Source organism: Symphalangus syndactylus, chromosome 6 (assembly GCF_028878055.3).
Source record: "Symphalangus syndactylus isolate Jambi chromosome 6, NHGRI_mSymSyn1-v2.1_pri, whole genome shotgun sequence".
Lineage (NCBI taxonomy): Eukaryota > Metazoa > Chordata > Mammalia > Primates > Hylobatidae > Symphalangus > Symphalangus syndactylus.
The window spans coordinates 53,095,407-53,119,403 of record NC_072428.2 but is presented as its reverse complement, the minus strand read 5'-3'; the positions used below and the strand labels follow the sequence as shown (position 1 = coordinate 53,119,403).

The following is a 23,997-nucleotide window of genomic DNA, read 5'->3' as shown; positions in this document are numbered from 1 at the left end:
CTGGGGAGCATGGTGGCTGGGACCTCAGAGGTCAGGCGTGCCCCAGACGGACCCCACTCAGAAGATTGCTTATCCCAACCCCCCAAAAAGAAGGGCTATTTTTAGGAACAATAAAAGTGCTCACACATTCCTGCAGGGGCAGAGAGAGGGAAAGGGGGCAGGAGTCAGTGCAGAGGAAGAGGGTGGACCCCGCTCTTCTCCCAACTCTGCCTTGGTCTTCAGGGTCTTCTCCTCAGGGGCTTCCCCAGCCAGCCCTGCCTCTCCAGCCCCCGCCTGTCCCTGGGGTTCCCTACCGGCTCTTATGTCTGTCCCTCTGCTTCTGAATTGGTACTTGTCCTGTCCCTGTCTCTCTTTCTCATACTTCCACTTTCCCCCTCCCCCCGGGGTTTGGGGAACAGCTGGGATGGGCCAAGCTCTGACGAGAGAGCCAAATACAGTCATAGGACAAAGCAGCGGGAGGCTGTGGGATACACACATGCCGCAGAGCACAGACAGAGAGAGGTGGCCAGGCACAGACAGAGAGAGGCGGCCAAGCGCCCAGGGAGGCTGAGAGGCAGGGAGAAAACACGCTGGGACAGTCAGGGAGAGCCCCAGGGCAGGCATCACTGAGTAGCCAGCCGCTGTGCCCTGCTTTCTGTCTTGTCCCTAAGAAGAGCAGCATGACTGGGCTTGCCCCCCACCGTCCACCCCTACCAGCCCACCCCAGGCAGGCCCTTCCTCCCCACCCTCTGCAGGCCCACACTAACCCTAGGCCAGGCCTCCTCCTTCAGCATTTACCTCCCACACACAATGGGCACAGTGAGGAGATAAGAGACCCAGTCTCTGGCCTGGAGGCAGACACTCAGCCCTACCCGACATCTGAGAGGGCTCAGCCCATCCCCTGGCCAAGGCAGGTATTACAGGGGCCCCAGAAACAAGCAGGACTCTAGGACAAGGTGTCCTAGTGTGGCCCAAAGGGCTGGGCTGAAGCATGGGTCTCCTGGCTCCAGATGAGAGCCTGGGTGAATCCTTCCCTGCCTCCTCTGGCCTTAGTCTGTCTACCCCATCAAGCTGGGGATTGGACTCCATGAGGCCTGAGGCCCTGTAGACCCTGGTCCCTGGGAATTCTCAGAAGGCCTGAGAGGGGGACAAGTGACCACCCAGGAAGGCTTCCTGGAGGAGGTGACCTCACTCATGAAAGAAGGTGATGGTGACAGTGCTCCTCTTGGGGAAGAGCCCTCCCTCCTGACCTGCTGCCCCCACCCGGTCTGCACTTGGAGATGATCCTGAAGCACAAAAGGTCTCCCGGCCTGCAGAGGTGCCTGGGAGAGGTTGCCAAAGGCTCTCAGTAGGAGACACCCCATTCCTCAGGCTCCTTCTCTAAGACCGTAACTATGCCAGACTGGGGAGGCTTTGGGAGGTCTCAGCTATCTCCCCTGCCTGGATCCTTCCTCCACATCCCTCTTCTCCCTGATGGCATGTAGCCCTCACGGTCCAGTAGTCCTGGGCACACAGGAGTTTACCCAGTCATTTACAGCTCAGCAAACATCTACCAACACCTATGAGGGGCTGGGTAATGCTGGAGACCCGGAGAGGGGCAGGACACAATCTCTGCCCTCCAAAAACTCCCAGTCTGTTGTGGGAGCCAGATGGGAAAGGGTGGCACTGCATTGATGCACACAGTGCATGCCATGGTGGGGGACTGGGGGGCTGTGGGAGCCCCAGGTGGGAGGGTCAGACTTGCCTGGAGAGAGAACAACAGACTCTCCCTGGAGGGGATCCAGAGAAGGGAGATCACTTCATTCATTCATTCATCATTCATCCATCCACCCATCCAATTATTCCTTTGGCCATCATTTCCTGAGGGATGTAAACTCTTCTGACACTGGCCCAGCGGGACACTCAGCTGAGTGAGTGTCCAGAGGACGCTGAGTCCTCTCCTGCTTGAGCCACCATGCCTGCCTCTTGGAGGCTCCTGGACTTGCTTTGCTCAGCTCCCAACCCACTCTGAGGGGGTGAGGCTGAGGAGGGTGTACAGACATTCAGGGTTACCAAAGTCAGAGCTGGAGACCTGCCACCTCACCAGGGGGCTTTCTCGGGGCACAGGCTCCCTGGTGGCAGGGCCTTGGTCCTTGCTTGCACACCCTTGGGGACTGGGAACCCTCTCATCCATCCTGCTCAGGCTCTCTTTTGTGGCGCGACTCTGATTCACAGTGTGCCGGCATCTGCCTCCTTGTGACTGCCGCGAGCTGCCTCATGGGCCCCAGGCCAGAGGACAAGGATAGCTAGAATGCCAGGTGACCAGGATGACTGTGATGGCATGGAGAGGGGGATGCTGTGATGTGTTTGGGAGGAAGTTTGTGGCATCCAGGAGAATGTGGGCAGCAGGAATGGGACCACTCTCGGTTCTTCCCTGTAGATGAAGCAGCTGAAGGTGGGAGGGGGTGGGAGGAGACCTGAGCTGGCTCTGCCCCGCTTGATCTGATGTCTGCCTCACAGGGCCATCCTCCCCCTCCCCACACTCAGCTCCTGCCTCCCTCCCTCTACCCACTCTGGCTGTTCCCTCCTTTCCTAAATCCAGACTCTGGGTGAGGGACTGAGGGGATTCCAGTGAGTCAGGCCCTCAGGGAACTGATCGTGCAGGCAACTCTTGCCTTCCTTCTCCTGCTCTTTCCCTCTTCCCATTCCTTCACCCACCCCCAAACCTAGCTCCTGATGGATCCAAGGGTGCGAGGGACAACCGGGAGGTCATTTTGGAGGAGGCAGGAGCTGGAGTAGAAGCTGGGACTGGCTTGGGAAGGGCGAGAGGCCGGGGTAGAGCTGGTTGTGGACGCTGGAAGGGAGGAGCCAACAGTGTGGGGTCAGGCTCCTGTGGACGGGAACACCCTTGGGAGGCGCCGGGACTGGCTCAGGTGTATTCTACAGTGCACGTGTCTCCAGTGTGGCTCGGAGGCTGGAGACGCGGCCCTGTTGGAGTAACAACTGAAGCCGGAGTCTGCGAAGGGTGGGCAGGAGGGTGGAGGGATGGGGGCATGGAGGGGTAAGTACAGGAGGGAGGGGAGGAAGAGAAAGAGCGGGGAGGAGGAAGAGAAAGAGCGGGGAGGAGGAAAGGTCTCTGGCAGGTCCCTCCTTTAAGACTGGGCTCCTGCGCTGTGAGTGGCCCCGTCCATACTGCCTTGTTATCCGTGTTTCCCCACCACTTGTCTCGCTCTCTCCTTCCACCCCCAGCTTCTCCCCTCCATTGGGACCTTCCCTGGGGCGTCCCCTCATTGGCTGTTCTCACCTGAACAAGGCCCCTCCCCTCCAGTCCTTAGCCTCTTTACCTGTACAATGGGATGACCCAAACAGGCACCTCTTGGGCTTGTAGGAGGATCCAAGATAGTGTCAGTGGGTCTCGAGTTGTGGTCCCCCGACCAGCAGCATCAGTGTCATCTAGGAATGTTTGGAAACACAAGTTCTTGGACCTTGTCCCAGACCTACTGTATCAGAAACCCTGGGGGTGGGGCCAGCAATCTGCACTTTAACAAGCACTCTGGGTGGTTCTGGTGCACATGAAAATTGGGGAACACCTGGTGGAAACCTCTAGTCACAGGAGGTGCTTGGGAAAGGTACCTTCCCCTCCCCAAAGCCTGATGCCTCACTCAAGCATGGCACTGACAGTTGGGCTAGTTCAGCTGCGTTGTGGGTCTCTGTCCTGCCTCCTCCTTCAGACTAAGCCTCCCAAGGGTTGCCAAGCCTCTTTCCTCTATTCTTCTGACCCTGGTCCAGCTCAGCCTCATTGAGAGAGGTCTGGGGCTGCAAGATCTTCGCACTCACAGGCAGTTCCTCTTTGCGCATCCGAGGCACCAGTGTCTTTGAGAGGCGGCTCCTTGGCCAGGTGGCAGGCGTGGGCGTGTGGGGAGGAAGGAGGAGGAAACGCCTTGTTCTGCTTTCTTGTCTCTGACTCTGCAGGCTGGGGGTGCTGTGAGGCTGCGAGGAGGCATAGAGTCAGCTTGGGTGCTGGGCTGAGGCTAGGGGCTGAGGCTCAGCTGAAGCGGGCTTCTCTGGTCTGAGCCTACAGGAGGACACCTTTGGGGCAGTTCTGCCAGTCACCCTGACTGGGCGGCTGTGCTTGCTAGTGCCAGACCCGTGCTAGGCACAGAGGTCGATAAGTTCTCCTGTGCCCTTGAAGGGCCCTGTCCTCTGGGAAGATAAGAGGCTGTGTATATTGCCCACCGGAACAAGAGGCAGGAAGCAAAAGAGGCGTAGATGACACTTGCCTGGCACCCCCTGTTTCCCCTCTAGCTGCCTTCCTGGGTTTCCCATTCTGTGGGCGCTTCTCTTGAGTTAGGTGCTTTCTCCCAGTGTTCTCAAGGTGACTATTTGGAGGTTTGTGGGAGGAGTGGGCTGGAGACACAGGAGTAGGTGGGGGCAGGAAGTATGCAGGAGAGAGATGGAGAGTGGGAGGAGAAGCTATGAGAGGAAGAGAGGACGCGGAGGTGGGAAAAGACGTCAAGACTCCTGGAGAGGAACAGGAGTGCAGCCTGGGACAGAGGTGGACGTCGGCCGAGGGAGGCAGGGAAGTCCACCCGAAAGGAAGGGAAGGGATGATGGACAGAGAGTGAGAGGGCTCTGAGGTCCTGGGGGATCTAGAAGGACCCATCCCTTTAGAGAAGGGGACGCCAAGGCCCAGAGAGAGAGGAGGGCCTCACAGAGGACCTAACACAAGCAGGGTTGCATGAATCAGTGTGAACGGACAGTCCCAAGAGCACAGCCGGACCTTGGGAGGTACTTGACTCTTGAGTTTGATGTTATTGCCTTCCTGTAGGCCAGTGTGAGGGGAACTGTGAGGCTTCCTTCCAGAGAAGGAGGCATGGAGCCGGTGCCAGGCAGTGGGGTGAGCCGTAGGAGGACCTGTGGAGATGGGGAAAGGCCTAGAGACTCATGGAGATGAAACAGGAGAGATCTTATGGCAGCGACCCCAACCCTCAGCAACGGCGTTGGTCTTGCACTTGTGGCTCCAGAGGGGGTAAGACCAAGATCTCTGGTTTCATAGAATCTTAGGCTTTAAGAAGGAATTAGAAGTAATTTAGTCCAGACCCTCTCCTCTCCCCAGATAAGTGCAGAAGTGCAGATCTAGCCCAAGGCTGAGCCCCAACCCTGGCTTCAGAGGAGACCTGACTCAGAACAGGCTCCCCTTTCTTGGTACCTGGGGTGAATGAAAGATAAGTCCTTGGTAATTGGTGCTGTCTGTGGTGCTGACTGGCCCTACCTTGGACTACAGAGCTGCAGGTGGAGCTGGGGAGAGCATAAAGGCTCCATCTATCCGTCTACCCACCCACCCAGCCACCCATCTACCTATCCACCCACCATCCACCCACCCATCTACCTATCCACCCACCATCCACCCACCCATCTACCTATCCACCCACCATCCACCCACCCATCCATCCACCATCCCTCTATCTACCCCCAACCCATCCTGCACCCATTCATCTATCCACCCACCCACTCATCCATCCAGCCTCATTGAATTAAACCACAAAACCATAGAACTATATGCTGCAGAGCTGGAAAGATCCATTTTTTAGTAATGAGAAAACTGAGGCTCAGAAGAGGAAAGGTGTTGCTTAAGGCCACACAGAACTTCTGTAGTCAGTCTGGGACAGGATTGGAAATTGCAGCTCTTTTCTACACATCACAAGTTCTCCTCTGTGGTGTGGGAAATTGCCTGGTTTTTATGCTGATATCTATACTGATATTTGTTCCAAAAAGCTGTGAAGGCAGGAAATGTGACCTCCTTCACCCCATCCCGAGCCTGAGTTCTGTGTGTGTGTTTGTGTGTGTGTGTGTGTGTGTGGGGGGGGGTGTGATGTGCATGTCTAAGTGCAACCTTGTTTGTGCATTGAATATATGATTGCCTTTTGGTCTGTCTGTGTGCGTATTTGTGTGAGAGCCTGTGCATATACGTATAAGTAGAGGCGTGTGCATGGCAATATGTATTTGTGTGGCGTGTGTAGATGGGCATGTGAGCAGGTAAAGCTGTGTCTGTATTTTTCCTTGCCTCTTCCTTTTAAGATTGAAGCCCCCTGACTTGAGCCTTGCTCCCCATCTGTGCCTCCAATTCAGGAATCTCCCTGCTTCCCATTATCAGCTGCTCCCCACTGATTCTCTCCTTCCTTCACTGAAGCAGCAACTCTTCCCTCTGAGCCCACACCTCATGGGCTTTGCAATTTGAGCTGGTGCAATGGGGGTGAAGTTGCTTTGAGATCTGAGGAAGATTCATGGAGGAGATGGCATTTGAGCAAGCCTTGAAGGCCCCTTTGAGTGCCAGATCTGAAGTGGCCCTTCCCAGCTGCAGCTCCTGCACCCAACACCCTCCACTTCTGGGGCATGCTGGGCAGGACCAGGAGGTGGATTGACAGAAGGATGCCCACAAAGAGCCTTGGGCTTCGTCAGTCACATTGCCATCCAGTCCACTCTGGCACGGATGGGAAGCCATTCCCTGCTGCTGCCCCAGCTCTCCCCAACTTTCCTTTCCTGCTCTCCTTATTGCTATTATCCTGCCCTTGGCCTGAAAAGTCACAGAAAACTGAACAATCAGAGCAAAGGTCAGGTAGGCACCCAGCAATTCCAGTAAAGGACAGTTGAGGGCATTCTCCAATTGAAGCAAAGGGCAGGTTGAGGAGTCCACCAATCAGAATAAAGGACAGACTGTTGTTTCTGAGCCCCCTAGGGTGGGAGCTGGGGATCGGGTGCTGAGCAGGAACCAGACAGGGTCTAGAGATCCAGAGGTTTGGGTTCTGGACCTGGCTCTGCTCTGACTGGCTGGCGACCACAGGTTGATCATTGCTTCTCATTGAACCTCAGCTTCCTCATCGGTCAAATGGGGAGACTTAGCTCTGAAGGCTGTGGCTTTGAAGAATTTCTCCCCCTGTATCAGGCTCACTCTGTCACCTGGATCTCTCTTCCCCAAGTCCACCTCACATACCTCAGACTCCACCAAGGGCAGGGCCTTTCAGGAGTCAGCTTGTTGGCTCCTCTGCCTCCAGGAAGGAATAGACACAAACCAACACCACCTTCTGTTGCTGTCCTTAGAGCCCTAGTCTGGGGAACGTGCATCTGGAAGACTTTATCTTGGGAGTATTGGGGGCATCAGCTCTTCTTCCCCTTTTTAGTCTTCAGAATTGACCTTGGAAGGCCATAATAGCCTGCATGTATTGTGCACAGGTATCACTCGAGCTCTTGCCCTGTGAATCTGTAAGGAACTGTACCAGTGAGAACGTGTGTGTGTGTGTGCACATGGATGGTGTCTGAAGGCCTGCTGGGATGTCTGCGAGGATGTGGGATCTGTGGCTGTGTGGTGCTGAAGTTGTCTGTGCTGTGACGAGGAATGCCTAAGGGTCAAAGGACAAGTGATCCAATTTGGGTATTGTGTTGTCTGGAATCAGTAGCTTCTGATGTCTGAGGGCAGACATCTTCCCATGACCAAGATATGTGTCTTCATCCTTGAGCAGTGGGAGGGACCAAGGAAGCCTGGGTGTTGGGGAAAGCGATGCTGAGTAAGCATCTGGGGATAAGGCCCACTACTGCCCTCTTCCTGGGAACACAGGATTGGGTGGGGGGTAGGGAAGGAAACTGCAGCCAAGAAGACCCAGGAGTGAAATTTGGAGCTGAAGCCTGGACGCAAGGCATCATTTAGAGCCCAGCGTGGAACTTTCTGGCAAATAGGCATTCAGCCCACTCTTGCGCACCCTTGAGGATGGGAAGCTCACTTCCTCCCTCTCTCCTGGTGACCTGTAGCATGCCTTTGTAGCATGGCCCTACTTGGAAGAAGGTCCTTCATCCCACTAGACCAAGGCCAGCCTCCTGTGAAATCCTATGGGTCCCCAGGCTGTCCTTGGGGCCACAGAGTTCAGATCCCCCATCTAGGAGGGTCTGAGAGATTGGAGTTGGAGACTGATAACCCTGGGTCTCCTCTGCTTTAGGTGAGGCATCCCTGGGTTATCCAGTCTTAGTCACATGCAAAACTTGGTTTCCAATTCCCTCCTTTCATAGGTCGCCTCCTCTGGATGAGTGTCATCTTGTCAGCCCCTGGAACACAATGAACAGGGGATGGTCTAACTAGACTATAAAAGTGGGGGAACTGTCATCTTCCCAATTGGGTTAACAGACCTTTATTAATATGGCCTGCAGTTTGAGCATTTTTATTTCTTGCCAGTCATGCTTACACTGTGGGCTCATGCTGAGCTGTGGTCTTTCAAGACCCTCAACCTCATATCATGTTCACATGAATGGGGACCCAGCCATGTCTCCTTCATCTTGCAGTTAATCACTTTGCTTTCTGAACACAGACCCAGCCTTCCACTGGGAAGACATCTGAAAGGACTTCCAAGGGCTTGCGGGAGGGCATGGCTGGTGGCTGGTGTGAGTCACGATCTTGCCTTGGCCCTCGTTTCCTTTGTTCTGTTACCTTTCTCTTTGATCCCCATGGCTCTGGCCAAGTTAATAGAGCGAGAAGCAGGGACTTTTGTCTCCGTTCCGGCTCTGCAAGGACGAGTTCTGTTCCTGGGATGGGAAGGCTGTAAGGCAGTCAAGGCTGACGTCTCCTTCTCCTCCTATAGTTGCCAGGGGTGGCCCAACTGTTCTCCCACTTTATGGGTCATGCACCCCATAGGCTCTTGCTACTCTCAACCCAGCCCCTCACTAGGCTGGAAAATGAGACTAGGTGGGACCACCTTCCTTCTGGGGAAAGTGAGCGGGACCCAGCTTCAGCGAATATTCAGCTGAACATCTACTCTGTGTTGCGCATTCTGTGAGGCACTTTTAGGGCTCTGATTCATTTTTATTTTCATTTTTAAGGGCTCAATTTCATTTTGTCTTCATGTCAGCCTGTAGGGGGCAATAGCCCCAGCTGCTTCCAACTTACAGATAGGAGACTGAGGCTCAGTGACTCAACCAAGACACTCACTGCTCATACACAGTGGAGCTAGGATTCAAATTTGGGTGTTTTTTTGTTTGCTTGTTTTGTTTTAATTTGGAGCCTTGTGGTTTCCCTACTATGCCAGAATTGTCCTCGACTAGAGAACAAGAGACCTGGGGTCTAGGCCAGGCTTGACCTGTTGACTCACTATGAGGTCTTTGCTAAGTCCTTGGCCCTTCTCTGAGCCTCAGTTTCCCCACCTGTAAGATGAGGGTACATGGACATTCTGTGGCCTTAAGACTGATTTTGAGATCCTAAGATCCTGGGATTCATGTGCCTGAAAGCCTCGGGCTCTGGACTAAGCTGGGGGGTTTTGCTCACAGTCCTTTGGGCAGATGGGGCTGCCTGGCCTGCCTGGCAAAGCCCCTCACTGCCCTCTCCTCTCTTCCAGGACGCTTTGCTGAGTCTGGGCTCTGTCATCGACATTTCGGGCCTGCAACGTGCTGTCAAGGAGGCCCTGTCAGCTGTGCTCCCCCGAGTGGTAGGTGCCCGCCCTTGCCCCACACTTCCCACCCCACCCCCCAAGTCTTTGACCAGCTCTACGATGTACCTCACTCAGGGCCAAGGAGGATGGAAGAGGCAGGGTCCCTGCCCAGAGGACTTTCATGGGGAAGTGAAGGGTCTGGATGGGTGTTCTGAGACAGCTTTCTGGAGGAGGAAGCCTGAAACTAAGCACCAAGGAATGAACTTGCATAGGAATCCTGCAATGGCTGAGCCAGAAGGGGACTTAGAGATTAAGTGGAAAAGCTGTGTCTCAGATAATGAAAGGGATTCACCTAGGATAACAGGACGTGGTGGAGCCAGTTGGGTTTTGGAATACATGCAGCAGGAGAAGTTGAGGGTAGACATTTAGAAGAACTTCCTGGAAGCCAGGTCTGGGAGGTACTAGAATAGGGCTCAGCTTTGATGAATAGACATGCATTGGGTTAAAGTGCCCTGCCTGGAGATGGGAGGCTGGAAAAATGGCCTCTAGCAGCCTTTTAGCAGCTTTCTTTCTGTCCCATCCCAATACCATGGATGAGTTGCAGGTTTGGGGGGCAGGTTTGGGGTGATCATGGTTGCCTGAGCCCAGAGTGCCTTACTGGGGAGATTGTGCCCCTCATCATCTGTTCCAGGCCACTCCCCTACCTGGCTTCAATGGCCACTGTTCATCCCTTAGGCAGGAGAATGGGTAAACCGGCCCTTGAGGCCCAAGGTAGCAGGGTGTTAGTTGCGCCAGATAGAGGGAAGCAGGGGACTTTTGAAGCCTGGAGAAGGGAGTCTGATCCAGCCTAAGGGGCATGGAAGACTTCCTGGAGGAGGAGATGCCCTAACTGAGTCCCGATAGCCTTGAATGTCCTCTTCCCTACTCTAAACCCGGCGGCCAAGGGCAGCCCCTGCTCCAGGAAATATGGCCAACTCAGAATGTGACCTTCCCACCCCTCCAGAGCCCATTGTCCCTGAATCTGCTTGATGGATGAACCACCGGAGGCCCAGAGAGAGAGGGCACTTGTCCCAAGGTCACACAGCATGACAGGGATAAATGGGACTTGGTATCTAAGCACCCCCATTCCCTCTCCTCAGCTCTGTCTTCCCCAAACCTCCTACAAGTTCAGAGCCCAGGAGGAGGGCTAATGAGTGAGCTTTATTGAGTGTGAAATTGGTAGGAAGTGGGTGGTGTGTTGGCGCCCAAAAATAAATCCTCCCGAAGAAGGATGGGACTAAGGCAACATCTGGCCTGGGGTGGAGGCACATCTGGAAAGGGAGGGTGGTGGAAGCTGGCAGGTCGGTTTCCACAGGGCTGTTCCGAGAGCCTCTGTGGCCACTGAGGCTGCCCTAGGGCGGGAGGAGGAATTGACTGGCTTTGTTTCGCAGGCAGGGTGCCCTGGTGGCTGTGCCAGCCTAGATGCTCTGCAACAGATTAATTGTCTCCCCAAAGCTGGGGGCTGGGATGACAGCTGTGGTCCAGGTTCCTGGGACAGTGGGAAATGTCAGCCCTGGCCCACCCAAGAGCCCTATAGGAGGTAGGGAAGCCCTGACTTTTGGGAGTCCTGGCTTGATTGCACGGAGGGGCTCAGCCCCCAGTGAGGTAAGGGAGCTGAGGTCTGCTCTGCTGCCCCCAGGGAGGGAAGCAGAGATGGGGAGGGGACCCCTGCCCAGGGAGGAGAGCTGCTGGCACCTGGCTTCCTCATCAGCACCCATTGTGGCAGGCAGCCCCGAATGCAGATGGTGCTGATGTGTCTGAAATGGTTCCCTCCTTCTCTCCAATAGACTCAGCTAATTTTAACCCAGAGGGCTGAGAGTAAGGGGGTGGGAGACATACGGACATGCGGAAGTGAAGCGAGAATCTGTCCCCCTCTGCCCCCATGGATTACCCACCCCTCCCTCTGCCTGGGCAGGACTTTCTGTGTGACCCCGGCTGGTCTCTTAACCTCTTTGGGCCAAATAACTCAGGCCCCTCCCAGGCTGCTGGAAGAGATGGATGACAAGGAGGCTAGATATAGCCGAAGAGTGGGCGGCCTCCTTCCCACTGAATTCTTTATCCCTGAACATCCCACTTAGGTTTCCTTCCAGCTAAACAAGAGGGTGTCTGCCCCTCTCACTCCCTTCAGGCCTTATCATTCCCACCCCATGCCACACGCACCACTGAACCCGGCTCAGTGTCTCTGGAAGTAGTGGCCGGGCATCTCCTGGGGATTGGGAGGGAGTGGGGGCTGGCTGGCGACAGCCGATGACAACAAGAGTGGCTGGCAGGATTGTGGACACTCTCAGAGTCATGGAAGGCAACTGCTTCTTCTGGGAAGGATTCCACAGTTACTGAGGGTGGGCCTTCAACACGTAGCTCCACTGTCAGCTCCTCCCGAAGCCCTCCAGGATACCCTCAGCTGGGAGGCAAGCCCTTCTCCACCCTCCTGCGGAGAAAACCGCAGAGTTGTGGACAAGGCTGCGTTGCATGGGGGTTGGTCAGGGATCCCGAAGGGTTGCCAGTTCTGCTTGGAAGGAATGTGGATTTTCGCCTGTAGGTCAGTGAGGGCAACTACTTCTGCCAAGACATGGCCTGGAACTGAGGCCAGAGCTGCTCTGGGCCCTTGGGGAGGGAGGATTAAAGAGCAAGAGCTTTGATCTCCCTCTGAGGAGTAATCGGTCCAAAATACAAATCTGCTCACGTCTCCCTGCGCACGTCCTGCCCTGCCCCAGTTCTGTTGGTAAGCCCATCCCCCTCAGCCCTACTGACCTCGGGCCCAGCCCCTGTGCCCCTTCTCTCACTGTCTGTTCCTAAATGCTCCATGCTTTATACACCTCTGGACCTACCTGTGTACCTGCTACAAGGCCTGGGAGCCCGTTCTGCACCCTGCCCACTCCCTGAATGTGTCTAATTACCACTCAGTGACAGCTGAAAAGTCACTTCCTCCAGGAAGCCCTCTCCAGCCCCCACGGAGGATGGTGCAGTGCCCTGCTCTGTGCTCCTCCCCTGGCCGGGGTTACGGGTATGTGGTTTCTTGTAGAGTTGAAGAAGGGATGCTTCGTAGAGCATTCTGAGCCCCATCCCTGGTACAGCTCAGAGTGGATGCTCAGTTATTGTTTGCTGAATGCCCGAGGCTGGAGTTAGGCAGGGAAATATCCCAGCTGGGAGGTGATTTGTCTGCACCCTCAGTCCTTCAAACTCTTCACCTGGCACGTTGGGTTTTGGGTAGTAAAGAAAGTCGCAGGTTCATGAATCATTGCCTGCTTAGAATTCCTTCCAAGAGGAGAGGACGAGGCGCTTAGTTCACCAGGTGTTTTGCTGTCCTGGCTGCATCTTAGAATCACCTGGAGAGAAAAACAAACAGATCATTGCCAGAGCTCCACTCCCACAGGTTCCACGACCTTGCCCCGCAGACCCCTGTGTGCAGGCTGGGACTGGGCAGCTGGGAGGGCCTCTCCGCAGGGTCTCATAAGTGCCTTCTGTCCTAGGAAACTGTCTACACCTACCTGCTGGATGGGGAGTCCCGGCTGGTGTGTGAGGATCCGCTACATGAGCTGCCCCAGGAGGGGAAAGTCCGGTGAGCCATTCTCTGCACCCCCATTGCCCTCTTGCGTGGCCAAGGATTCTCAGGGCTGAGGCACCATCCAAGGTCATCTGGTCTGACCCTCCCCTTCCAACCTTGATCCCAGCCTCCCTGCCAGGTGGGATTCCTTGGCCAGGTTGCTGACCCCAGCACAGAAGGGCAGAAGCAATGTCTTCTCTTTGTTGGGGAAATGGATAGGCACAGAGAAAGTACCAAGCGATGGCAAATTTTCTCCTTCTAACTGCTTCTAAATGGCTGCAGCCTCCTCAGAGCAGAGTCTCAGAACATCGGGGCTATGGGGTCTATCAGTTAGAACACCAGCATGCTGTGAGAACTATTGTGAGGCTGGACTTGGAATCCCAGCATGCTGGGCCTGCAGGAGCTCACAGTGCCAACTCCTTTCAGCTGAGAACAGGGAGATCAGAGGCAGAGTCCTGCTGAGGGTTCTGGAGCCCCACTGCCTGGGTTCAAATCTCAGCTCCCTGTTTACTAGCTGTGTAACCTTGGGCAAATGACACAGCCTCTCTGTGCCTCAGTTTTGTTTGTGAAATGGTGATAATAATGGTACTTATAGGATTGTGGGGAGGATTAAATGTGTGTCACACATGTAAAGCATTTAAATCAGGCCTGATCCATGGTGAGGGCTGTCTGTTGGGGATTACCATTGTGAGAGAATGCTGGAATCACTGACTTCAGGATCATGGGATCAGTGCACTTAGCCCCCTGATACCTTGATGCCCATTTAATTCAGCCTCCTCATTTTCCAGATGGGTGGATATCATGAGACATGACCAAGGCCACATGCCAGGTATGAGGCAGAGCCAGGCCTAGGACTCGGGTCTTCTGACTCCTGGCTGTTTAGGGGACAGTGAGAGGAAGTGGAACTTATCAGATGAGAAAATGTTGGGGACAGGCATGCTGCTGGGAGGAGGCAGGCTGTGAAGGATGTGGCCGTTGCCTGCTAAGCACTGAATGCAGGGCCATTGTGGGGCCCAGGGAGCACTGGGCAGGAGCTGAGGGCAGAGTGGGCGCCAGTGGGGGTGTCCCAAAAAGGCAGCTCTCTACCCCTGTGAGGAGGGCTTTTCCAGCAGGCCAAGTGGTCCAGGGATGTGGCTTTTTCAGGTAGCAGCTGAGCCTGGCAAGCCACTCACTTTCACAGGGACCATGGAAAGAATTCCTGTTTGAGGATGCTGGACTCATGGTCCTGAGGCCCCTCCTTGTGCTGGAAACCCTGGTTTCTAGGATGCTGGTCTCTCCCCAGCCCTTTCCCGTGGAAGGGGTTGGTTCTGCTCTGATAGCCACCTTCCCACTTCCTATTCTCCCACTGAGCTCCTGTCACCTTCCCCTAACAACTTCTCCGTCAAGGAGCGTGGGAACAAAGCCATTACCACCTCTCTCTAGCCTTCGTGTCCCATCTATAAGAGGATGGTCTGAAAGGTCTTTAGAATCTTAAGGGGAAAAAGGTGGTCATGTCCCCTTTTCTCCTCTAATTCCAAAGAACTTTGCTCTCCTCCAGCAGCCCCCACCTCTAATTCTAAAGAACTTTGCTTCATATAAGCTCCACTCCTCCAGGAAGGCTCCTCAGAGCAGCCTGGGACGCCTTCCTGGGAGGGATGTAGGAAAGCAGGCTCAGGAGGCAGCGGGGAGCAGCCTGCAGGTTTGCTTCGCCCCCTAGGACCCACACATGCTCCCCTCAGCTGTCTGGGCATGTGGAGTGGTTGCGTATCTGCGGTCCAGGCATCTCTGAGAGGACTCAGATCCTTGGCATCAGCTGCCCTTTCAGCACCCTCCCTCCAACCACTTCAGACTCAGTAAGGCCTTTGGAAAAAATACAAAAAAAAAAGCAATTAAAAGTGAATATTCAAATCCAATTATTCCAGAGCTCAGTGGAGATGGGGAGGTGAGTGCCTGCTGGGAGACAGGGGTTGCAGATTCCAGGAGGAGGGCCAGGGGATGAGAAGGCAAGACAGTGAGGGCAGCAAGGACCTCCCAGGGGACACACCCGTCATCGGGACACATCCGTCATCATCCCCAAACAGGAATTCTTTCCATGGCCCCTGTGAAAGGTGAGTGGCTTGCCAGGCTCAGCTGCTACCTGAAAAAGGATTGGGGTGAAGGCCCAGGCCCAGTGCTCTCTCTGGTTTCTGAGCTCTGCTTGCCCACCTTTGTGCCTGGTGTCTGGTGTCTGGTGGTGAGCCCATCTCCACAGTTAGGGCAGAGAGGCCCCAGGCTTGGCTGGGCCCTGCTCTCAGGAGCTCCCAGCAGGATAGGGACCTGAGACCCAGGTGTGTGGACGAGGGAAGAGCACTGGAATGGGATTCAGACAGGTCTGGATTGTAGCTCAGCTCCTCCCTGTCTCTCTGCTTTCCTACCTGAGGCCCGGTCTATTGGCTTAATGGGGTAACAGGTGCCAAGTGCTTGGCACAGTGCCCAGCACACAGTAGGAGCTCAGTGATTACTACTTGCACTCCCAAGTCCCAACCAATGATTAGCCTTGAGTGACCTTGAGAAAATGACTTCCCTTCTGGCTTCTTTTTCTGTGAAATGGGTGGGGTTGGGTACAGGGTCCTTCCAATGGTGACCTCTGTGGCTCTGGTCCCCCCAGGAGGGTGAGGGACTGACCTGCAGGCTGCCGTGGAGCCTGAGGCTCTAGCAGTGCCCGAGGAGGTGGGGGTGTGGGGAGGGTGCTCCTCCAGGAAACCCTGGACTGCGGGCAAACAGCAGCAGGTGTGGCGTGGAGGCTGGATCATAAAGACAGATAAGGAGGCCCGAGGCAACGGGCAGGGAATGGGATCAGGGCAGTGTGGGGAGAGGCAGGGTGGAAAAGGGTCAAGGCAGGAGTGAGGAGGCCCCCGCCGGCTCCCAGCCCCACCTGCCCCTGTTCCTGCCGCTCTGTGGGCTCTCAGATGCCCAGCTGCATCCCCCCAGTGTGTTTGGCTTTCCTGTCTTCTTGTACTTGCAAGGGCTGTTCGCTCCCTTGCAAAGACCGTCCCTGCTCCACTTTCATCTCAGCCAATCCCATTTTACTTATCTTTCATGGCCTGACCAGAAGCTCTCTTGGGGAAGCCTGCTCCACAGTTCCCTGACACTGAGAAGGAACCAAGTTTCAGAAAAGGGGTCTGGGCCATATTGGCCTCCCTTAGGGTTCTTCCACGGGAAGAACCTTGGGCTGGGAGTCAGAGACCTGGGATCCAGGACAACATGGCTGCAATCACAATCCGATGCCCTCTCCCTGGGCCTCCATATGCCCTTCTGTAAAATGATAGGCTGAACATTCTGATGTTGAGGGCTGGTGAGGCTCTGAATTGTAAGGGCTGCAAAGGGCCTCAGGGCTGGAGAGGAGAGAATCCTGGAAGGCTGCCTGGGCCAGGGTCTTCCTGAAAGGAGGCTTCACTTCCCTCTTGTTGGTGCCCCACCTCCATCCCCCAAACCGTTTCAGGCCCCGGCTCTGCCGCCTTCCTCTTCTTGTGTCTCCTGCTATCTTAAAGCCGCTGATTACCTGATGCTGAGTGCAGCAAAAATCTCAGGCCTTTCAGCTGCAACTGAAGCACCCACCGCCCACCTCGGCCCAGGCTGGCTGTCTCCCTCTGCTACCATTTGGGGGTCCCCAGGGCCCATCCCTAAGAAATTTCTTCCCCTAAGCTGACCAGGTCTTCTTTCATTGCAGAAACTGACCATCCCTAGGGTTTGTCTCAGAGGACACCGGGAACGGTCTGCTCCCATCTCGGGATCCTCACATGCTGGGGGAAGGAGGGCAAGAAGAGGGTCCAGGTCCTGGGGACTCAGTGAGAGTGGGGGGCTTAGGGAGGGGATGGGAGCCCAGTGACAGTGGGCAGCCTCAGTGAGGGGATGGGGGCCCAGTGAGGCTATGAGGGCTCAATGAGAGTGGGGTGGCCCAGTGAGGGGATTGGGGCACAGTGAGAGTGAGGGGTTCTGTGAGGGGGTAGGGACTTAAGTGAGGGGATGGAGGCTGAGTGAGAGTGTGGCAGCCCATTGAGAGGGTGGGGGCTCAGCGGGGAATGGGGGTTCAGTGAGGGGATGGGGGCTCAGTGAGAGGATGGGGGCTCAGTGAGGGGATGGGGGCTCAGTGAGGAGATGGGGGCTGAGTGAGAGGATGGGGGCTCAGTGAGGGGTGGGGACTCAGTGGAAGATGAGGGCTCAATGAGGGGATGGGGGCTGAGTGAGGGGATTGGGGCTGGGTGAGGGGATGGGGGCTCAGTGAAGGATGAGGGCCCAGTGAGAGGATGGGGGCTGAGTGAGAAGATGGGGGTTGAGTGAGAGGATGGGGGCTGCATGAGGGGATGGGGGCTCTGGGGGATGAGGGTTCCGTGAGAGGATGGGGGCTCAGCAAGGGGATGAGGGCTAAGTAAGAGGATGAGGGCTTAGTGAGGGGATGGGGGCTCAGTGAGGGGATGGGGGCTCGGAGGAAGAGGGCTAAGAGGATGAGGGCACAGTGAGGGGATGGGGGCTGAGTGAGGGGATGGGGCTCAGTAAGAGGATGAGGGCTAGGTGAGAGGATGAGGGTTTGGTGAGGGGATGGGGGTTAGTGAGGGGATAGGGGTTCAGTGAGAGGATGGGGGCTCAGTGAGGTGATGGGGGCTCAGTGGGGGATTAGGGCTCAGTGAGAGGATGAGGGTCAGTGAGGGGATGGGGGCTCATTGAGAGGATGGGAGCTCAGTGAGAGGATGGAGGCTTAGTGAGGGGATGAGGCCAAGTGAGGGGTTGCGGCTCAGTGAGGGGATGGGGACTTAGTGAGAGGATAGGGGCTCAGTGAGGGAATGGGGGCTCAGTGAGAAGGTGGGGGCTCAGTGTGGGATTGGGTCTCAATGAGAAGGTGGGGGCTCAGTGAGAGGGTGAGGGCTTAGTGAGGGGATTGGGGCTCAGTGAGGGGGTGGGGGCTCAGTGAGAGGATGAGACCTCAGTGAGGGGATGGGGGCTCAGTGGGGGATGAGGGCTAAGTGGTAGATGGGGGCTGAGTGGGGGGATGGGGGCTCAGTGACAGGGTGGGGGCTCAGTGACAGGATGGGGGCTCAGTGAGGTGATGGGGCTCAGTGAGAGGGTGAGGGCTTAGTGAGGGGATTGGGGCTCAGTGGGGGATGGGGCTCAGTGGGGGATGGGGGCTGAGTGAGGGGATGTGGGCTCAGTGGGGGATGGGGGCTCAGTGGTAGATAGGGGCTGAGTGGGGGGATGGGGGCTCAGTGAGAGGGTGAGGGCTTAGTGAGGGGATTGGGGCTTAGTGAGGGGGTGGGGACTCAGTGGGGGATGGGGGCTAAGTGGGGGATGGGAGCTCAGTGGGGGATGGAGGGTCAGTGGGGGATGGGGGCTCAGTGAGGAGATGGGGGCTCAGTGGGGGATGGAGAGTCAGTGGGGGATGGGGGCTCAGTGAGGAGATGGGAGCTTAGTGGAGGATGGAGGGTCAGTGGGGGATGGGGGCTCAGTGAGGAGATGGGGGCTCAGTGGGGGATGGGGGCTCAGTGAGGGGATGGGGGCCAGTGGTGGATGGGGGCTGAATGGGGGGATGGGGGCTCAGTGAGAGGATGGGGGCTCAGTGAGGGGATGGGGCTCAGTGAGAGGGTGAGGGCTTAGTGAGGGGATTGGGGCTCAGTGGTAGATGGGGGCTGAGTGGGGGGATTGGGGCTCAGTGAGGGGGCAGAGACTTAGTGAGAGTTGGGGGGCTCAGTGAGGGTGGGGGTTCTCTGGGGGGATGGGGCTCCATAGGAGGATGGGCTCAGCAACAGTCTTGGCTGCTCACTGATGCCTGGGACCTAGTGGGTGTTGGAGGAAGGGGCTTCTCCAAAGTAGAGGGTGCGAGAAGGACACACACAGGGGCTCAGAGAAGCTGGTAGGGCTCCCTACCAGCAGAGAACCTTTCCCTCGATTCTTTTTCCATTAAGCAAATAGTTGTTAAAGGGATGGAACTGCCATAAAGTCCACGCCTGTTCCTCTCTCCACTCTGTGCCCATCTGTCCTTATCTTCAGTGGGGCAGGCCATGACCACCCAGGCACCCAGTGCTGTCATTAGCCTTCTCCTGGGCAGCTGGCCCTGGGGTGTGGAGTTCCCCACAACCCCCAGCATGAGCCTGGAAGGCAGGGTGGGGGTGGGGGAGCAGTAAGGGAGGAACTGGAGAGGAGCAGGGAGCAGCTCTGAGTTGAGCAAGGAGCTGTCGGGGGTCTGAGCAGTGGACGAAGCTCCCGCTCCCATGTGGGTGGGGGAGACTCAGCCTCGGCACATTCCCCCTCGCAGTCTGTGGGCATCTTTGGAGCCTTCAGGAGGACAGCAGTTCTGGGAGGGCTATGGCAGAGGAAAGGGGCTCACATGGGGGTAGGTTGAGGTGAGTGTGGGCTGTGGGGTCCTGCAAAGCTGGGGGAGGGCAGGCTACAGAGCAAGGTGCCAAGGCTGCCTAAGAATTGAGGGTCCTTGGAAGCCCCAGTGCTTGGGGGCATCTCGGCTTATCAAGATTGGTCTATCCCAGCTCAGCATCTCTCTTGTCCAGGGCCACTAAGATGATAGGACCCCCACTGAGACCAGGTTTCCAGTGTCACAGTCTCCTTATGTGGAGAGTTTTACCCAGGCAGCAGGATCGTTCTGAAATCATACCTGACCGTTACCGTCCCTGCTCAAATCCCTCCCAGGGCACCCCCTGCCCTCAGACTCAAGCCCAGCTCCATAGGGCCCTGGCCCATGTCTAGCCTTGTTCTCGGCTGTCCAGCCACACCAACCTCCTTGTGGCCGTACCTTTCAGCAGGCACACAATCTTCTCACCTCCAAGCCTTCGCAATTGCAATTCCCTGGACATCCTTTCCTGTCTGCCTCGATAACCTCTGCATGTCCTTTAGGACTCAACTCAGGTGTCTCCCTCTACAGGAAGCCTTCTCTGACTCCATCACACCCTGCACCTGGGCGGGCTGGGGCCTGCTCTTCCTGCATTTGGCAGAGCCTTCATCTCCCAACTCAAGCGTGGGTCTGTATGTTGATCTCCACATGTCCTTGGCCTCCTCAGGTGAGGCATGTGTCTGACCCCTCTGCTCATCTCAGCCCTCAGCACTAAACCTGACCCAGAAGGACCCAGTGGAATGAGAGACTTTAAGTAGAATACTCCTCAAGGTTTTTCATCTAGAACACTTATTCTTGCTCTGGCATGGAGGATGGATTGAAGAGACCCAGCTAGGAGGCTAGAGGCTCGGGGAGAGGCTGCTCCAGGGTTCAGGGAAAAGGTGTCTCCATGTGAGGTGGGCAGTGGCTTGAGCATAGAGAGCAGAGGACAGTTGTAAGAGACACCTGGGAGGTGACTCACTGATCGGATGGGGGAGGTGAGGAAAGAAGGCAGGTTTTCAGACAAGCCGCAAAGGACCTGGTGGATGGTTGTGCTGCTTTGCTGTGAGGTGGAGGGAGTGGACATAATAATTCAGATGGTATGGGGGTCCCTGGGCCACTTCAGGGACGTGGTGGGGAGGCTCCAGGTGGCCTTTGGGTATCTGGGGTCTGGAGCTCATGAGTGAGGGCTGGAGAGTCATGAGGCTGTGAGCACAGAGGAGGGGTTTTGTGCAAAAGAGAAGAAATGCTGAGGACAGATTCCTTCAATCAGGGTCCTGGGAAAGAGAGGCCAAGCAGCTCCAGTCCAGGGGTGGGAGGGGAAATAGTTGGGGGTCGGCAGGATGAGGCTGCAGTGCGCACTGACCAGCAACGCAAGGACCAGTGCCACCCTGTGGCCTCCGGCTAACCAGATTGTCCGAGGCCAAGGAGCTGGGCAGGGTTTGGCCGGGGGCCACCCCCTGCCTCCGTGAAGCCTCAGTTTAATCATCAGGAAACGTGGCTCCCGTTGCCCTCCTGCCACCCTATGTCCCTCTCCTTCCCAGGGTGACTGGCAATGTGGACAGCCGGGAACTGGAGCCCAGCACTCCAGGAACCTTAAAGGTCCCGGGTGTAGGGGCTGGAAGGTGGGAGACACCACCGGTTCCTGTAGATCCCGGATTACTTGAAGTGGCCAGGAAGGAATGGGTCTGGTTCAGAATGCTGCGTGAGCTTGAACGAGATGCCCAACCTCTTTGGTCCTCGATTTGTCTAGAGTCTGTGACCTAGTGGTCTCGTGACTTGCAGGCCACCCCCTCCTTTTCCTCATGTGACCTTTGCTGGGCTTCCCTTAGTGACCCTGTATGCATACAGTTCCCCAGGTTTCTCTTCTGTCCAGGCCAGGCAGTTCCTACAAGCACAATTAAGTGGAGGCAGCATGAGCGATAAAGAACCCAGGACAATTAATCATCAAGGAGTGACATTTGGTGCAAACTCAGGTGCTTAATTAAGCGGGATGAGCCAGAGGCCAGGGGGGTAGAGGAGGTGGGTTGTGTGGTGGGACAGAAACTCATTCTTCCCATACCAACCTCCCCTGCCCTGGTTCCCACCACCCCTCTGCCACCGTCATACCCTGCCGCTCACACCTGCCCCCTGTTCAAAGCTCACACCTCCACAGGTATTTGAGAAGGTTCCAACATAGTGGTTAGACCTAGCCCTGGTGCCACCCACCTGGGTTCAAATCCTGGCTGTACCACTTATTCACTGTGTGACCCTGGACAAGAGAATTAGCCTATTGGTGCCATAGCTTCTCCATCTGAAAATGAAGATATCTAACTCATAGAATTGCTAGGAATTCTGAGTTCATCTATGCGAGTTGCTTGGGCTGTGCACGGGACATAGGAAATGGCCAATAAACTTTAGTTATGATGATTACCTCCTGTGCTTAGCACTAAAAGCTGATCAACAATTGTTTTCTGAGGATGGTGACGGGGAGGGTTCTTCTCTCTCCACCCTAGGTCTTCTTGGGAAGATCAGAGAGGTCAGCACACATGCCTAAGGTCAGATTGTAGCAGGCAGCCTAGCTTTGAGCCCCTGCATTCACTTCCTCTGCTCTCCCACTGCCTGGAAGATCTGCGCCGTGCCCCACCAGAGCCTTTACCAGCAAGGGGCACCAGAGGCCAAACTGTGGCTGCCTGTTTCTCCACATAGGGTCCAGGGTCCCCTACTTTTTTTACTTGTGCTGTCATCGTGTCCAACCTCAGGCAGGTCAGCTTGCCCAGATCCTTGCACATGTGCAGGGTCCAAACTGTCTTGTGTCCCCAGGCCAGGCCTTGTTCCTCCCTGAGCCGGGGGCTCTCAAGGTGGCATCATGTCCTCTTTTCAGGGAGGCTATCATCTCCCGGAAGCGGCTGGGCTGCAATGGGCTGGGCTTCTCAGACCTGCCAGGGAAGCCCTTGGCCAGGCTGGTGGCTCCACTGGCTCCTGATACCCAAGGTAAGGGCTAGGGGCTGGGCAGGGGCAGGGGCGAGGAGGGACTGTGGCCCCTGCACTCCAGGTCATGTCTGTCTTCTATCCCTCTTCATCTCTTGCTCCGTGTCTCTAGCAATCCCTCCATCTAATTCTCTCTCTATTGTGCTACTAAACTCTCTGAGCCTCAACTTCCTGACTATAAAATGGGACAATAGTATTTACCTTGAGGGGGTGTTTCAAGGAGGCGCAAGTGAGATCATGCATGTTAGGGGCCTGGCACAAGCGAGGGCTCAGTGGCCCGTGGCTGTGGTTGTGATGTGCTTGTGCCTGATGCTGGATGGGGCTGTAGTTGTTCTCACACTCTCTCTGTCACTGTCATTGGCCCTATTTCTCTTTTTCCTCCCCTCCATGCCTCCTGTCCGCCATGTCTCTCTCTGCCTCGTGTCTCAGTCTCTCTAGGTCTCTGTCCTCTGTCTCGATGTGGAAAGTGCACAAGACTGGGAGTCAGGAGACCTGACTTGCTGTGTGATCTTGGGCAAGTCACTTCCCCTTTCTAGACCTCAGTTTCCCAATCTGTAAAATAGAGGTGCTCAGCCTCACCTGCCTTCCTCCCTGCAACCCTGGGAGGATCACTTGAAGGTTGTCGAGTGAAGGGGTTTCCTTCCATGCAGAGGCTGTTGCTGTGGTTGTTTTTGTCGCTGCCTCAGGACCCGCCTCTGTGTTTCTGTGGGTTTTGGGGTCTCTCTGTGTCTCTGTCCTGGCCTCTTTGTCTGCGTCTTTGTCTCCCCCACCTGGGTCCCAGCTCAGTATCTCTGAGCCTCACCGGCCCTGCAGGAGCACCTCATTGCCCTCTCCCCCTCAGTGCTGGTCATGCCGCTAGCGGACAAGGAGGCCGGGGCCGTGGCAGCTGTCATCTTGGTAAGAGCCTGCCGAGGTGGTGGGATGTGGGGAGAGGAGACCACGGGAGGGAGTGGTGGATGGAGCCTGTCCGGGGCGTGTGTGTGTGTGTGTGTGTGTGTGTGTGTGTGTGTGTGTGTGTGTGTGTATGAGAGAGAGAGAGAGAGAGAGATGGGAGCCATAAGCGAGGATGGAGTGAGGGGAAGTGGGGGTGTGGGGGTGGGAGGAGTTGGGGCATCTCCCACACCCCAGCCTTCCGCCCCACCTCGAATGGGTAGGATGAGGATGAAGCCATTGGCCCAGTCAGCAGCTTTCTGAGGGGTGTGCAAGCCCCTGCTGGACTCTCAGCCCCCATAAGGTTAGAAGGCCCAGCCTTTGGTTAGCAGCACTAACCTTGGTTTCTCTTTGGGATCCTCCAGATGGGGTGGGAATAATGTCCAGGAGGGCATGAACCAATTGAGGTGTGAAGAGAGATGCTGCGGAGGGACAGATGGACATAAGGGCCTGACCAGCAGAGATAGTGTGGAAAACTAGCCAGAGATTTGGAGTGGCTGGAGCTGGGGGCCTTGAGGAGAGAAAGGCCATGGGCAGACCAGCCAGACCCAGGGCTGAGGCTGGCGGAAGACAGGCAGCTAGGGGGGCTTCCTGGAGTGGCTGAGGAAGGAGTGTTAGTGGGAAGTGGTGGATGCTCTGCCAGAGCCCCAGAACCCAGGCAAGGCTCCCTCTGCAGCCCCTCGAGGAGTTCCCAGGGTTTCTGCTCCGCGGAGGAGGTTGTGGAAGAGCCTGTGGGGGCGGGATTCTGCCGCTCTTACCGTTTCTTCTCCTGTATGGAGATGGGGGTTCAAACTCTTGTTCTGTCCCAGTAACCA

At 56.1% G+C, this 23,997-nt stretch overlaps 1 protein-coding gene across 6 annotated transcripts in view; it reads left to right on the top strand.

Annotated features, from left to right (window-relative positions):
* Positions 1-23,997, top strand: part of PDE2A (phosphodiesterase 2A) — a 99,676-nt gene that overhangs the window by 56,052 nt on the left and 19,627 nt on the right. For all 6 annotated transcript variants that reach the window (XM_055282835.2, XM_055282839.2, XM_055282840.2 and 3 more), the window contains 4 exons: positions 9,333-9,422; positions 12,875-12,963; positions 22,146-22,255; positions 23,094-23,149. In XM_055282835.2, the coding sequence (XP_055138810.1) occupies positions 9,333-9,422; positions 12,875-12,963; positions 22,146-22,255; positions 23,094-23,149 (345 nt within the window). The remainder of the gene's footprint in view (positions 1-9,332; positions 9,423-12,874; positions 12,964-22,145; positions 22,256-23,093; positions 23,150-23,997) is intronic.